This window comes from Megachile rotundata, chromosome 10 (assembly GCF_050947335.1).
Source record: "Megachile rotundata isolate GNS110a chromosome 10, iyMegRotu1, whole genome shotgun sequence".
Classification (NCBI taxonomy): Eukaryota; Metazoa; Arthropoda; class Insecta; order Hymenoptera; family Megachilidae; genus Megachile; species Megachile rotundata.
The window spans coordinates 14,985,436-15,000,719 of NC_134992.1; the positions used below are offsets into that span (position 1 = coordinate 14,985,436).

The 15,284-nt window shown below is 39.8% G+C and overlaps 1 protein-coding gene and 1 long non-coding RNA gene across 4 annotated transcripts in view; one reads left to right on the forward strand and one right to left on the reverse strand.

The window, feature by feature from the left end:
• LOC100878295 (homeobox protein Nkx-2.4) overlaps positions 1–15,284 on the forward strand; it is a 39,888-nt gene that overhangs the window by 14,915 nt on the left and 9,689 nt on the right. For both annotated transcript variants that reach the window (XM_076536021.1, XM_076536020.1), the window contains exon 3: positions 11,772–11,858. In XM_076536021.1, the coding sequence (XP_076392136.1) occupies positions 11,772–11,858 (87 nt within the window). The remainder of the gene's footprint in view (positions 1–11,771; positions 11,859–15,284) is intronic.
• Positions 1–15,284, reverse strand: part of LOC105662330 (uncharacterized) — a 43,000-nt gene that overhangs the window by 11,999 nt on the left and 15,717 nt on the right. The gene's annotated exons all lie outside the window — the stretch shown is intronic.

Sequence of the window (15,284 nt, forward strand, 5' to 3'; positions counted from 1 at the left end):
CTCTAATGCGGCACTCGACGAAGCAGCTGGCTCTCCTCTTCTCCATTCGCCGTTCGGCCACAACCGGTAACAGTAGCGATAATAATAACAATACCGGTAACAATGCCAGGAGTGGCCAGCCATTGTAACAATGGGGAGACTGCACTTGGAGTAACAATGCGAGCGCAAAATGGAGGGACGCATCTGTGTGTCCTGTGCCAAAGCGACACGACGGGTAGGGGGATGATGCGTTAGAAAGGGGGAAGGATGTAGAGTGGCAACCTGGTCCTGAAGAAGGGAAACAGGAAGGTATGATCGTGGAAAAGTGTTGGTCTGTGAAATCTGACAGCGATGATTACGTGTATGGTTGCTTTAGAGTCGGGTGGGAGATTCTTGGGGCAGAGGGGCACGGGATGATCAAGGTTTCTGGTTTGGAAGTCTTGGAATATTTGGGATTTTGGGAGTTGGGATTTTGGGAGGGTGGGATCGCAGTTGGGAACCATGGTGAGATCGTAGGAGGCTGGGAGTGTAGGACCTTGAGAGGTTGGAACCTTGAGAGATGGAACCTTGAGAGATTTTGGACTCTCGAGAGTTAGGACCTTGAGAGATGGGGACCTTGGGAGTATAGGATCTTGAAAGATTTTGGACTCTCGAGAGTTAGGACCTTGAGAGATTTTGGACTCTCGAGAGTTAGGACCTTGAGAGATTTTGGACTCTCGAGAGTTAGGACCTTGAGAGGTGGGGACCTTGGGAGTATAGGACCTTGAGAGATGGGGACCGTGGGAGTATAGGACCTTGAGAGATGGGGTTCTTGGGAGTATAGGACCTTGAGAGATGGGGTCCTTGGGAGTGTAGGACCTTGAGAGATGGGGACCTTGAGAGTATAGGACCTTGAGAGATTTTGAACTCTCGAGAGATAGGACCCTGAGAGATGGGGACCTTGGGAGTATAGGACCTTGAAAGATTTTGGACTCTCGAGAGTTAGGACCTTGAGAGATTTTGGACTCTCGAGAGTTAGGACCTTGAGAGGTGGGGACCTTGGGAGTATAGGACCTTGAGAGATGGGGACCGTGGGAGTATAGGACCTTGAGAGATGGGGTTCTTGGGAGTATAGGACCTTGAGAGATGGGGTCCTTGGGAGTGTAGGACCTTGAGAGATGGAGACCTTGAGAGTATAGGACCTTGAGAGATTTTGAACTCTCGAGAGATAGGACCCTGAGAGATGGGGACCTTGGGAGTATAGGACCTTGAGAGATTTTGGACTCTGGAGAGTTAGGACCTTGAGAGATGGGGACCTTGGGAGTATAGGACCTTGAGAGATGGGGTCCTTGGGAGTGTAAGACCTTGAGATAGTTGGAACTTTGGCAAGTTAGGACCTTGAGAAGGGTGGAATCGTGGAAGATTGGGACTTTGAGAGTGTGGGACTGTGGAGGGTTGAAATTCTGACCTTTGGAATCTTGGGAGTTTGACACTATAGAAGGGTAAATTCATGGAAGGTGGAAATCTTGCAAGTGTAGGACCTTCAGAGGTTGGGATTTTGGGAAGTTAGAACCTTGAAAGTATGGGACTGTGGTAGGTGAACCTTGAAAGGTTAAGCCTTGAGCCTTGATCCATGCTAGTATCACTGCCAGTAGATAATCAAAGTTTCTACCTCTGTTAGAAGAAGACGAGAAGCCATTTTCTCTTTCCAACAGACCTACCAGTGTAGACGAAGTGTAAACGAAGTCTTCCCAAGATCGTGCGAAGTTAGGACTTCGAAAGAATGTTCAGAACTTTGATATAATAAAAATAAGTTAGTAATATTTTAACGAGTGCGATCAATTTTACGAGACCGATAGGAATCGTATTGGAAGCGGAGGCACGCGCGCGTTCCGCGTGAAATTCCTTTGGTGTCGAAATGCGTGTGGTTAATTGGACGTCGTGGAACGCGTGCGCGTATCTCTCGAGTGCACTCACGGCTCCCTCGCATAATAACGCACGCATGAATATGTCGTCGTCGTCGTCGGCTTTTGCGGTCTCCCTGCACCGCGCCGCGACACATAACGCCGAGCACACGGCAGTATGTGGCCGGCGTAATTGCATTCCTCTCTTTTTTACCTCGTCTTCGCACGGAGCCTACAGGTCACCGCAAAAGTCGTCGAACCTTCGTCTCTTTGTGACGGAAATTGGGGACGATAACTTGGTATCGTGATAGAATCAACCCGTCTGTAGTTGATAAAACAAATTCTTGCACATTGAATGTTTTGTATAAGGCTTGAAATGATCATAGAATCACAGCTGAGTTTCGAAGAAAATGTCTGCGTAAACGTTTCACTCTTGAACACAAAATGGCCGACTAAAGCGATAATTGTAAAACGTTTAACGCCATTCGATGACAAAAGTAAAAAGGCACTTGTTATCGATTTGAAGTCTCCCGAAAACTTCTGTACAAATGTTTCGTCATATTTCTACCTATCTAACCAATTATTTCGCACAGTGAATTTATAAGAAGACGCGTGAAATGACACCTTTATCTTTCGATGTAACGAATAGGTGAACAGAAAGAACAGCCTTTTTTGGCCTCTCGCGCGATCGCGCTACTCTCCTTAATTTTTTCGTCGTTTCGCGAAAGGGATGATCCAATAGGGGTTGGACGCGAATGTTTGCGGTTGGAAATATATGCACCCTTCGAGAGCATAGTCCCGAAAGTGCAGCGGGATTACAAAGAACCACCTCCACCAGGCCGGGCTCTGCTGGGTGTAGCTGGAAGAAATTGGTGGCGTATTACTCGACAGGCACGTTCGAGTGTATTTACAATACACTCGTAAATGCTGCCTCCTCGTCGCGATAATTGACGCAAACATAGTAAAAAACTCATGAGATACGCGCTTGTATCGCGTCCATTTTTGTCCGGCTTTATTATTTTCAAATAAGAGAGGAGAGCCCTCTCCTATTTATTCTGCCAGACACTTCTTTAATATTTCTGTCGGAACATGGGAAACTATTATTTCGATTAACCATCGAATATTTATCTGCTGTGTTGACTTTGTTTTATTATGTAGAATTCTACTTTGATATTCAATTTTCTGAATATGTTCGATCTGGAGACATTAATACAAAATTTTTAATACTTCTTAGAACTAATTTTACATAGTTGTATTTGAATATGATCCTCGACTAATATAAAAAATTTGTAATAATTCTTAGAACGTGTAATTTTGCACAGTTGTATCTGAATGTAAACCTTGATTAATTATAAGCGGACCTTCAATTATTAAAAACTGAACGATTCAGATTCGTCAAAGCCCAAGTTCTGAAATCATGTTAAATTCGAAGGAAGAAGAAATCGAATGATTGCTCGTTTCTGAAGTACGAATTATCGTCGCTCGTTAAGAAGAAACTGGAAAGTCATTTCTATTTGCCAGCCGGAAGAGCCGTAGGTTTTCAGACATCCTGACTGGTAATCGGTAAGTCATCCCCGGCTAGAATGGTATTGAGTTAAAACAACAAAAGGGAGGCGGGAATCGTGTTTGCCCACGGGCCACCACTCAGAAGGGTCAACACGGGACAATTAACAGCCCTAATCATAATTTGACGTTGCTTGATCCTGGTATTCGCCAGCTCATCGTCGCGGTTCCCTGCACTTTGCAAATGGAACATCTGTGGCTAAAGTAATCCTCATTTTTCCTCGTCTCGGTCGTGTCTCTTTTCGCAAATATTTCTAATTGAACCATCTTCAAACTTTTCGGAGCAGTTGCACTGTGGTGTCGTTTTCTTTCTGCTCGTGCACGAGGATTCTATTTGCGGGGAGGACTTCTGATCAGATCTGAGGAAGGATTTTAAGTTTTTGTTAATAATTTGAGGAGTTTGACTCGTGACGCACTCGTGACGCACCCCTGAGGCACTCATGACGCACTCACGACGCACCCCTGAGGCACTCATGACGTACTCATGACGCACTCCTGAGGCACTCATGACGCACTCTTGATTCACTCGTGACGCACTCATGACGCACTTCAGCTTAGATCGATTTCACTCAAATTTTGATTACACTCATATTCAGAATTCAAGTATAATAATTTGCATAGTCGATTGATACCAAATTGACCTAACATTTCAACTTTCTTTATCTGTTTTAATATCGTACCTATGATTAGTTAGTTCTGAATAACACGTCTGACAAATGAATCATAGTGCAAGAGGTTAAAGAAGTGGAAGGTGTATAATCAACATAGGGGTGCAACATCAAAAAATGTTAATTTGAAGTAAATCTTAAACATTCATTTATAGAGGAACGTTTTTATATATTCGATAATAAATAATTCTGAAAAAAATATTATAAATCTGCCGCTCATGAAAGTTCATCTATGAAAGCTAATCTGGTAGAAAGCGAGCGGACGTAGGAATAAAAACGAGGAGCAAAGATTCCATTGAGGTGAGCCTGTTTACCTTCGATGGGCACGTCGGGCTATGCAAAAAGGCTGCAGGGCCCGCGGGGGTCCTGCCGATGTTTACTCAACACCAGAGAAAAGGGGAGCTTAGCTTTAACTTCCGATTAACTCGTGGTTAACTCTCGTTCAGCCAGGTAAATGAAACGCCTCCGGTAACCGTTCGAGCGGATCTATGGGCACCTTGTGTTCTCTTCGCAGATCGTCGAGGTATTAGCGGAAACCACCTGCTCCTTCTTTAGAGCTAATTGACCGAAATTGCCTTTCATCTGACTTGTCGATTATTTTTTATAACGTAACGCTTTGTGGAATGTGATACAAGTTGGCTTTTTGGGATGGCTTTTTTGTGGATGGATATATTCCTATATTTTAAACTTGTTAATTTTTAAATATCTCGTACTCGTATACTTATTTAATTGTACTCGTATGTATAGTGATATACTCGTATTTATATACTCATATGTATACTTATATACTCGTACTTATACATATACTCATGTATTCATACTCATATACTTACATATTCATATAGGTACTCACATACTCATATACTCACATATTCATGTACTCATATACTCACATTCTCACATTCTCATATACTCACATACTCATATATTCACATGCTCACATACTCATATACTCACATACTCACATACTCATATAATCACATCCTCACATACTCATATACTCACATCCTCACATGCTCACATACTCATATACTCACATACTCATATATTCACATGCTCACATACTCATACACTCACATACTCACATACTCATATAATCACATCCTCACATACTCATATACTCACATACTCATATACTCACACACTAATATACTCATATCCTCACATACTCACATCCTCACATACTCATACACTCACATACTGTTATACTCATACACTCGTACACACATCACTCAACAACTCAGCAATACTAAAAATGTCCTCATCCCCAAATCCTCAACAACCAAAATTATCAAACTCCCAAATTTCCAAATCCTTCAATCTCCCCAACCCCCAACATCATATCCCCAAAATATCCCGACACTCGTTCGTCCAATTAAACTCCGATATCTGCAACACTAGCTTTTGATGTCAACCGTTTTCAAAATGTCTCGAATCAGTAAATTTCAATAAAGCGTAGACGTTTGACCAGTGTGTCGATCGAGGCACGCGTTTGATCAGCTAATTACAGTATCGAATAACGATAAATCTAGCAGCCGTGCAGACACGCGACATTTGGAAGGAACATGGAGTACCTGTTCCGTTTATGCTCGACAGAGACGAGTTCGTGCATCCGTCCTGGAGGGGTACAGGTTAAAGTGGACGATTGATCGAGTTAGCCGTAACGTCATTACGTGCCGTGCACACCGAGGGTTGACGCAAAATCAACGACAGCTACCGCCACCCTTCCCGGGCACAATCGTCTCCTCGGGCAATTTCATTCGACACCAACTTTCGTTCGACGATTATTCGATGGAAAGCCGGTGTAACCAGCCTCCGGCTAACCGGATGGATCGGGGTTCCTTGCTCCAAAGAAACACGCGTGTAATCGACCAGCAGAATTGCCACTCGAGGTGTTCCGCTTCCTGTACGGCCTCCATTTCCTTATGGTATTTTAACGTTCCTTTGTTTCACTTCACAGAGGAAATTGGGGCTCGGTTAATTCTAACAGATGCTTTCAAACTTCAAGATTTTTGTTGCGACTCTTGTATGTTGAAGCTAATAGCTTGAGAAGAATTATGTACTCGTTATGATACATAATGGTTGATTATAATTGTGGTTTCTGATGAAACGTTTTTATCAAAGTTTCATCAAAGTCCAGCACAATTTCGTGACATAAAATTGTCACAAAGTGATGTTCATAGTACATCGATTTAAAGCTTCAGGCTTCATGGAATACATAATAGTTGATTATAGTAAATTGTGGTTTCTGATGAAACATTTTTATCAAAGTTTCATCAAAGTCCTGCACAATTTCGTGACATAAAATTGTCACAAAATGATGTTCATAGTACATCGATTTAAAGCTTCAGGCTTCATGGAATACATAATGGTTGATTATAGTAAATTGTGGTTTCTGATGAAACGTTTTTATCGAAGTTTCATCAAAGTCCAGCACAATTTCATGACATAAAATTGTCACAAAGTGATGTTCATAGTACATCGATTTAAAGCTTCAGGCTTCATGGAATACATAATGGTTGATTATAGTAAATTGTGGTTTCTGATGAAACATTTTTATCAAAGTTTCATCAAAGTCCAGCACAATTTCATGACATAAAATTGTCACAAAATGATGTTCATCGATTTAAAGCTTCAGGCTTCATGAAAATGTCTACATAGTTTTACAGAAATTATTGCTACAGTATGGTTAGTTATTAATAATTGATGACTAGTTATTTCGAGCAATGATCAGAGTCTGATTAGACCTGAAGTAACTGTGATAGATAACCTGTATTTCACAAGGAAGTCCGCAAAGAATTTCGTGGAAGAATGATCGCTAGGCCAAAGTTTGAAAGCGGTTATACGGTGAAAGATGGGAGAGACAGGGCGAACCGTCGGAGAGAATTGTTATTTCAAGGGAACGGGCCCGTCAGTCCGTTTGTCCGTCGTTCCCGCCACGATGCGGTGAGTAAACAGAGAAAGTTGAACGAGATAGGGATATAACTGGTGTGTACTCGCGGACCGGAGAAAGAAATTCGAGGCGAACGCCGATTTCCGACGAGGAGAGCAAGCAACTTTCACGGATGAAAGCGAAGCCCACACAGGATTGCTTGGTCTCCTCATCCTACTCGAAATTTTCGCTGGACCTCTTGATCCCTCTTTTCGTTTAGAAATCGATGCAAAATATATTCCTACGCTCGTCACGCGAACTAAAGAAACCTCTGTTTAAACTTTTTAACTGAGAAAATTTTGAATTTAAATCTTCAAGTTTATAGTTGTTTGCTGTCTTTATTGGCTGAATTGTAAAATCACCGTTTAAATTTTTTGTATTTTTGAATTTGTAAAATTTTAAGTTTCTACGGATGCAATGTTGTGTTCATTGATTCGTGTTGTTAAGGATGCAGTGTTGTGTAAATTTATCATTAGAAACAATGTGAACATCGTTCACATTCGACATCTGAACTTGTTCTATTTAAACATCATACAGAGGACATCATACATCATTTGTCATAGAAATATATGAGTTACGCTAATAATAAAATTCACGCATTTCAAACGAGTGATTTTAAATTTGACATGTGTAAGTAGGTCACGATAGCAAAATATGGTAGCACACACACGTGTCAGTATTGAAAAGAAGAACGCAGACGGACGAAGAAAGCAAGTAGCCTGTTTGTAGACCTCTCGAAATCGCCGCACGGCCGAAACTCCGGTGGCTTCGACGAGTGGATTATCGGTGGAAAAGGAATTAACGAACAGGAGCGACGAAAGAGTACTTCCCTCGTCTAGTACCTCTTCGTGGCTTTTAGATAAGGTCTCTCAGCCCTACGCATCAGCCCTGCGACACCGAACACGCGTGGAAAGTCGCGGAGGGCTTCGATTCATATGCCGCCATTTTGAAGTTGTGCGATCTTAATTAGACCCTCATAGATTCTTTAACTGTACTGTTTAGATTATACTGTTCAGACGATATTCTTTTCGTAGGAATTCCTAGATATTTCAAACGGTTTATTGCAATATTTTTGTGGGGCAGAATGACATAACTTAGAGTGTCATATCTCATAGTATATGCCACTGAGCAATATTGGACGATACAATTACTCAAATCGGCGAATCCACAAGACACTTGAATTTCTAAATTCCTGAATTCTCAAATTGCTAGATTTCTATATCTCTAAATTTGCAAGCCTTCAAATTCCAAAACTCCCGAATTCTCAAACCCCCAAATTCTCAAACTTCCAAATTCGCATTCTCCCGAATTCCTAAATCCCCCAAATTCCCAAACCCCCAAATTCTCAAATCACCAAATTTCTACACTCCCAAATTCCCAAATTCCCGATTTCTCAAATCACAAAATTTGCAACCTCCCAAATTCCCAAATTCCCGAATTCTCAAATCACCAAATTTGCAACCCCCCGAATTCCTAAATCCTCCAATTCCCAAACCCCCGATTTCTCAAGTCGCCAAATTTCTACACTCCCAAATTCCCAAATTCCCGATTTCTCAAATCACCAAATTTGCAACCCCCCAAATTCCCAAATTCCCGAATTCTCAAATCACCAAATTTGCAACCCCCCGAATTCCTAAATCCTCCAATTCCCAAATCCCCGATTTCTCAAATCACCAAATTTCTACACTCCCAAATTCCCAAATTCCCGAATTCTCAAATCACCAAATTCGCAACCCCCCGAATTCCTAAACTCCCAAATTTCCAAACCCCCAAATTCTCAAACCCCCAAATTTCTACACTTCCAAATTCCCAAATTCCCGAATTCTCAAATTACCAAATTTGCAACCCCCCAAATTCCCAAACCCCCAAATTTCTCCACCCCCAAATTCCCAAACACCCTAATTCACACCTCCCCAAATTCCTAAACTCCCAAATCCTCAAACCCCAAATTTCTCCACTCCTAAATTCCCAACCCCCCAAATTCTTCACTTACCATTACAATTACCTATCACAGAACCGTCTAAGATTTCACAAATCTTGAAATGTCGAGTAAGTAAGAGTAACGTCGATCGGTATCGAAGAAAGGCCAACACGGGAGGGCACGAGTGGTAAAAAGAATTTTCGAGGGTGGCCGATCCCGCTAATATTCAAAGAATTAGACAGACGGTGGTAGGCACTTGAGACACGGTCTACTGAACGGGGTCCCCCTTAAAGTGCTTTCGGTTGCATTCTCGGCGTGCATAAGTTCGACAATGGGGAGGTTAGGGTACATGGGGGATTGCAGCGGGTTACAGCCACTCGAGTAGGAGGTTACAGCCAAGCAACATATAGGTCGGACGCGCCTTTGATTCGTGCGATAAAAATCGGGCTTAGCGTACGATAAGTACGTTTCACACATGCCTCTAATTTGCCCTTTTGTATTCTTCTTTTAAAATGTTCGATCTCGTGTTCCGTTCTTATACAATGCTATTCAGACCTTATAATCTCTGTGCTAGAGATTTAAGATAGACAAGAAACTTGCTGCAAGACGAGACTAGTGTCTCATAGCATGTAGGGTCTTGTAACTCTTACTGTTATAAATAATGTTACATTAAGTAACTTTGTTTTTGATTCAATTAATTTATTTATAGCAGTGCATCGTATTTTAAAATTAAAAATACAGCAGATACATGTCTTGTAATTTTTACTGTTACATTAAGTAATGTCACATTAAGTAACTTTGTTTTTAATTTAATTAATTTACTCATAACAATGCATCATGACTTGAAATTAAAAATACAGCAAATATATAGCTTGTAACTCTTGCTGTTACATTAAATAATGTTACATTAAGTAGCTGTTTTTTTAATTCAATTAATTTACTCATAACAATGCATCATGATTTGAAATTAAAAATACAGCAAATATATAGCTTGTAACTTTTATTGTTACATTAAGTAATGTTACATTAAGTAATCGTTTTTTTAATTCAATAAATTTACTCATAACAATGCATCATGATTTGAAATTAAAAATACAGCAAATATATATCTTGTAACTCTTACTGTTACATTAAGTAATGTTACATCAAGTAAGTGTTTTTTTAATTTAATTAATTTTCTTATAATAATGCATCATATTTTGAAATTAAAAATACAGCAGATACATGTCTTGTAACTCTTACTGTTACATTAAGTAATGTTACATCAAGTAACTGTTTTTTTAATTCAATTAATTTACTCAAAACAATGCATCATACTTAAAAATAAAAAATACAGCAAATATATATCTTGTAACTCTTACTGTTACATTAAGTAATGTCACACTAAATAACTTTGTTCTTAATTCAATTAATTTACTCATAACAATGCATCATACTTAAAAATAAAAAATGCAGCAGAGTTTAAAATACAACATAACGAAATATGTTAATTTTTTTTCCCCTATAAAAAGCAACTTATGTAGCAATTTAAAATAAGAAACGATGACCGGTTACGATCATTTGAAGCAAAATTCGAACAATATTTGCCCTCGAAGAGATCGGTGACAGATATAAGTACGTACTACACGCGAACATGTAATCGTAAGGTAGATTTTGACCCAATAACAGATGCAGCGAATAAATGCTTGAGATTTGAAAATTGTCAGTCGCAGAGTAGCGAGGATTCATCGGTGGTGGAAACATGGCGAAGAGCTTAACACATCGACGATGAAACTAGCTCGCGTTAAGGGTTAAATCATCGAACAAAGCGAAGTCCATTGTTTTGGTCGGTCAACGACAATGGCGGTGTGATCGGAACGCGCCCCTGTGCACGCGGCATAATGCACAATGCGGATTATAACGCGGTGCTGTCATAAGCAGATGCCGATCTCGATCCCATCCGCACAGCCTCCCTAATCGCGTTCAATTGCCGTAAAAGCGGTTTCGAGCGGTCCTTAGCCGCGCACCATTGCTCCTCCGGTGAAAATTTTACAAAACCCTGATACTATGGTCTCTCTGTTGTACGCGATTCTTAATAAGTCTTTAACCACCCTGTTTCTCGCTGTGTTGAACATTCGCATCAAATTTCGATGTGTGATATGAATTCTAATGTGATATGATGAGATGGAGGTACGTCACTTATGGTACATGGATGTGAAACTTACAACTAGAATTATCTGAAAGTTTCTGTGTGTTTTAATGTTTTTGATTCAGAATGGGTGAATTTATAGAGTGAGACAATTATCAATTGTGAAATATAAAGTGTTTGATGTGATTCGATAAAAGTATAATGGCACTTGTAGCCAGTTTGAAGCACAGCACTGAATTGAAATGTTTATGTTTTATAAAAATTGTTAACATAAGATGTGCGCTTCGGTAAACAGAGGTAGAGTCTCAGAAAACAAAAGGCGGGAAAAGAATGATAAAGTACAATAAATCTATCTCCAAACTGTAGTCGAAGAATGAACGAGGCGTTAAATCCCTCTCGAAGGAATAACAGTCTTATAATAATCGTTGGATTATGAATTCAGGGGTGGACGAATAGGTTCCGGGTTACTTAAAACGTACACACGCGACAAAAGACTTGCGCTCTCCCCTCTTACAAAAATATTTCACTTTCTACCTGACGACAGTTCGACTACCGAAAAATGTGTCCCTACCTTTCTGAAGGGAAAGAAAAAAAAGAAGGTGAAATTTGTGGTGATCGTACGACGCTCTTTCATACTTGAATATTATTTATTGGAAATATAATTCTTGTGTGTAATAATTATGAATCTTTGTTGCAGGTGAAGATATGGTTTCAAAACCATCGATACAAGTGCAAGAGGCAAGCGAAGGAGAAAGCGATGGCCGAACAAAACGCACAAAATCAGGTAATTATTATTTGTTTTGTATGCGTTGTGAATTTTTATGCTTTGTATTTATTTGTGTGGGATATCTCCACGTTACTTATTTCCACGCGCTGTATTTCCACGCATTATATTTCCACGCGCTGCATTTCTACGCGTTGTATTTCCACGCGTTGTATTTCTACGCGTTATATTTCCACATTACATATTTCACTCGTGGTATATCTCCACATTACATATTTCCACGCGCTGTAAATCCACGCGTTGTATTTCCAAGCGCTACATTTCCACGCGCTATATTTCCACGCGTTGTATTTCCACGCGTTGTATTTCCACGCGTTATACTTCCACGCGTGGCATATCTCTACGTTATATATTTCCACGCGTTGCATTTCTACGCGTTGTATTCTCACGTGTAGTGTATCGCTACGTCTTGCATTTCTACGCGTAGCGTATCTTCACGTTACATATTTCTATGCGTTGTATTTCCATGCGCTGTATTTCCACGCGTGGTGTATTCCTAAGTTTGATATTTCCACGCGTGCTATATCTTCACATTACGTATTTCCACGTACCGTATTCCTACGCGTTGTGAATACTTGCATTTTATATTTCGACGCGTTGTCCCTACGTTTGATATTTCCACACGTGGTACATCTCCACGTTACATATTTATACGCCCCGTATTTCCACGTCTTATAAATCTTCATGCTTTATACGTCAACTAGTTAAGTTTCTCCGCGTGCTTTTTCAAGTTGGATCACTTAAGTGATCCTCCAGTTAGATCACTATAAGTGTTTCTCAAGTTAGATCACTATAAGTATTTATCAAGTTAGGTCACTATAAGTGTTTCTGAAGTTAGATCACTATAAGTATTCTTCAAGTTAGGTCACTACAAGTGTTCCGCAAGTTAGATCAGTATAAGTGTTCCTCAAGTTAGATCAGTATAAGTGTTGCTCAAGTTAGATCATTATGTTCCTCAAGTTAGATCGCTATAAATGTTTCTCAAGTTAGATCACTGTGTTCCTCAAGTTAGATCACTATAAGCGTTTATCAAGTTAGGTCACTATAAATATTTCTTTGCCATATGTAATATTGTTATACGTAGAATTGCCAAACGTAGCACGAAATTTCCAACCAAAAAAAGTTGACCAAAAAAGAAAAATATAGTGACGTTATATCAGGGAGGAGGGATTAAATTAAATTCTATCGTTCGGTCGTCTCTCGTGTGACGATAATACGTGTGTCCTCGATAGATCGGATTGCCCGAGGGATTTCGAAACGTCGAGACACACGACAAAATATCGAGCGTTTCGAAATGAAATGCTTTTAAATGAAAAATATTCCGGACGCCGCCGCGCCGCTCCGCGCCGGATCTCCTCGCATCCACATCGTATTTCGTTTCGAGTGGCCCACTCGACCGGCTCGAAGCGATTCTGCATTCATTTCGTTATTTCAGCCGAAATTTTTCCAGGGATTCACGTTTCCGCGGAACGTAAAATCGTCTGTGTTAAACACGTAATTACCATCGATGTTGCAGCACCACCGACTGCTCTTGTAGCGTTTCTACCTCTTCTTTATTTCCCGTGTTTTTCCCTATTTTTCATCTTTCAACGAACGACAGAATTTTATTTCGGCTCTATGTGTCTCGTTGACATTCAACGCACGTTCAAACGCCAAATCGAATATATTTCGCATGACTCTCGTAACTCGACTCGAAAATCTGACTCAATTACAATATAACTTTCGTTTCATAAAATTAAATTCTTCTCTCGTTCGAGAGAAGTATCTGTCGACATTCTTAACACTAAACCTAACATACTTAATTCGAAATTAAAAATGAAGTTATAAAATAAATATACAAACGACGAAACATAAAGTAGAACATACATTTATCCTTTATATGAATGAAAACCAATGTAGATTTTGAGGAATGTGTTTTAACAAAATGTGTATCTTCAATTCGAATTTACTTGTGCAATCTGTACGATATGCAAATGGCTTGAACATTAAAAGACGATGCTCACATAGAATTCATTGCATGTCGACATTCTGAACGAGGCTCACATCGTTTCGTTACTAAAATTATTTCAATTCGAATTTACTTGTACAGTCTGCACGATATGCAAACAGCTTGAACATTAAAAGACGATGATCACGTAGAATTCATTGCATGTCGACATTCTTAACGAGGCTCACATCGTTTCGTTACTAAAATTACTTCAATTCGAATTTACTTGTACAATCTGTACGATATGCAAATAGCTTGAACATTAAAAGACGATGATCACGTAGAATCCATTGCATGTCGACATTCTTAACGAGGTTCGCATCGTTTCGTTACTAAAATTACTTCAATTCGAATTTACTTGTACAATCTGTGCGATATGCAAATGGCTTGACATTAAAAGACGATGCTCACGTAGAATCCATTGCATGTCGACATTCTTAACGAGGTTCGCATCGTTTCGTTACTAAAATTACTTCAATTCGAATTTACTTGTACAATCTGTGCGATATGCAAATGGCTTGACATTAAAAGACGATGCTCACGTAGAATCCATTGCATGTCGACATTCTTAACGAGGTTCACATCGTTTCGTTACTAAAATTATTTCAATTCGAATTTATTTGTGCAATCTGTGCGATATGCAAATGGCTTGAACATTAAAAGACGATGATCACGTAGAATCCATTGCATGTCGACATTCTTAACACTAGATTTACGGAACCCGTCAAAATGGCGGATAATAGGTCTATTTTAGATGACAGAATTTGTTAAGAAATTTTTATAAAAATGTTAACTTTCAGCAAAAGAATCAATGTTTTAGGCAGTTCACATATCATCTGCAATTTATTTATTTTTCTACTTTAGGTAAATTTAAATAAAAGTGACCATCAAACGTCCGTAAATCTAGTTTTAACGAGGTTCACATCGTTTTATTACTAAAATTATTTCAATTCGAATTTACTTGTACAGTCTGTACGATATGCAAATAGCTTGAACATTAAAAGACGATGCTGATCACGTAGAATCCATTGCATGTCGACAAAGAAAGATCTACCGAACTTCCCTTTCTTTCGCATCTATCGACTCTAATAATGACACGCCAGATTCCCGGAGATATCGTAATTGCGAGTTCGAAACGTGCCTTGTCTCGATCTCGTCGCACGCACTGACGAATATGAATCGCTCCTCTAGCTTCCCTCTTCGCCTGGAAGAATAACATTCAAAAGAGACGTCAGAGACTGGCGATCGTTCCGATACACACAGATCCATCTTCTGAATACATTACGGACGTCCGCGAGTATGCGAGATCACGGATGTCTCGGTATGCATTAGCGGCAAATCGCTCGAACCCGGTTGCCAACAATCGCCGTCGTGACTCAAAATCATTTTCGTGTCAACATACAACGATTATTTGCTCTGCCACGTTTTTTCATTTTCTG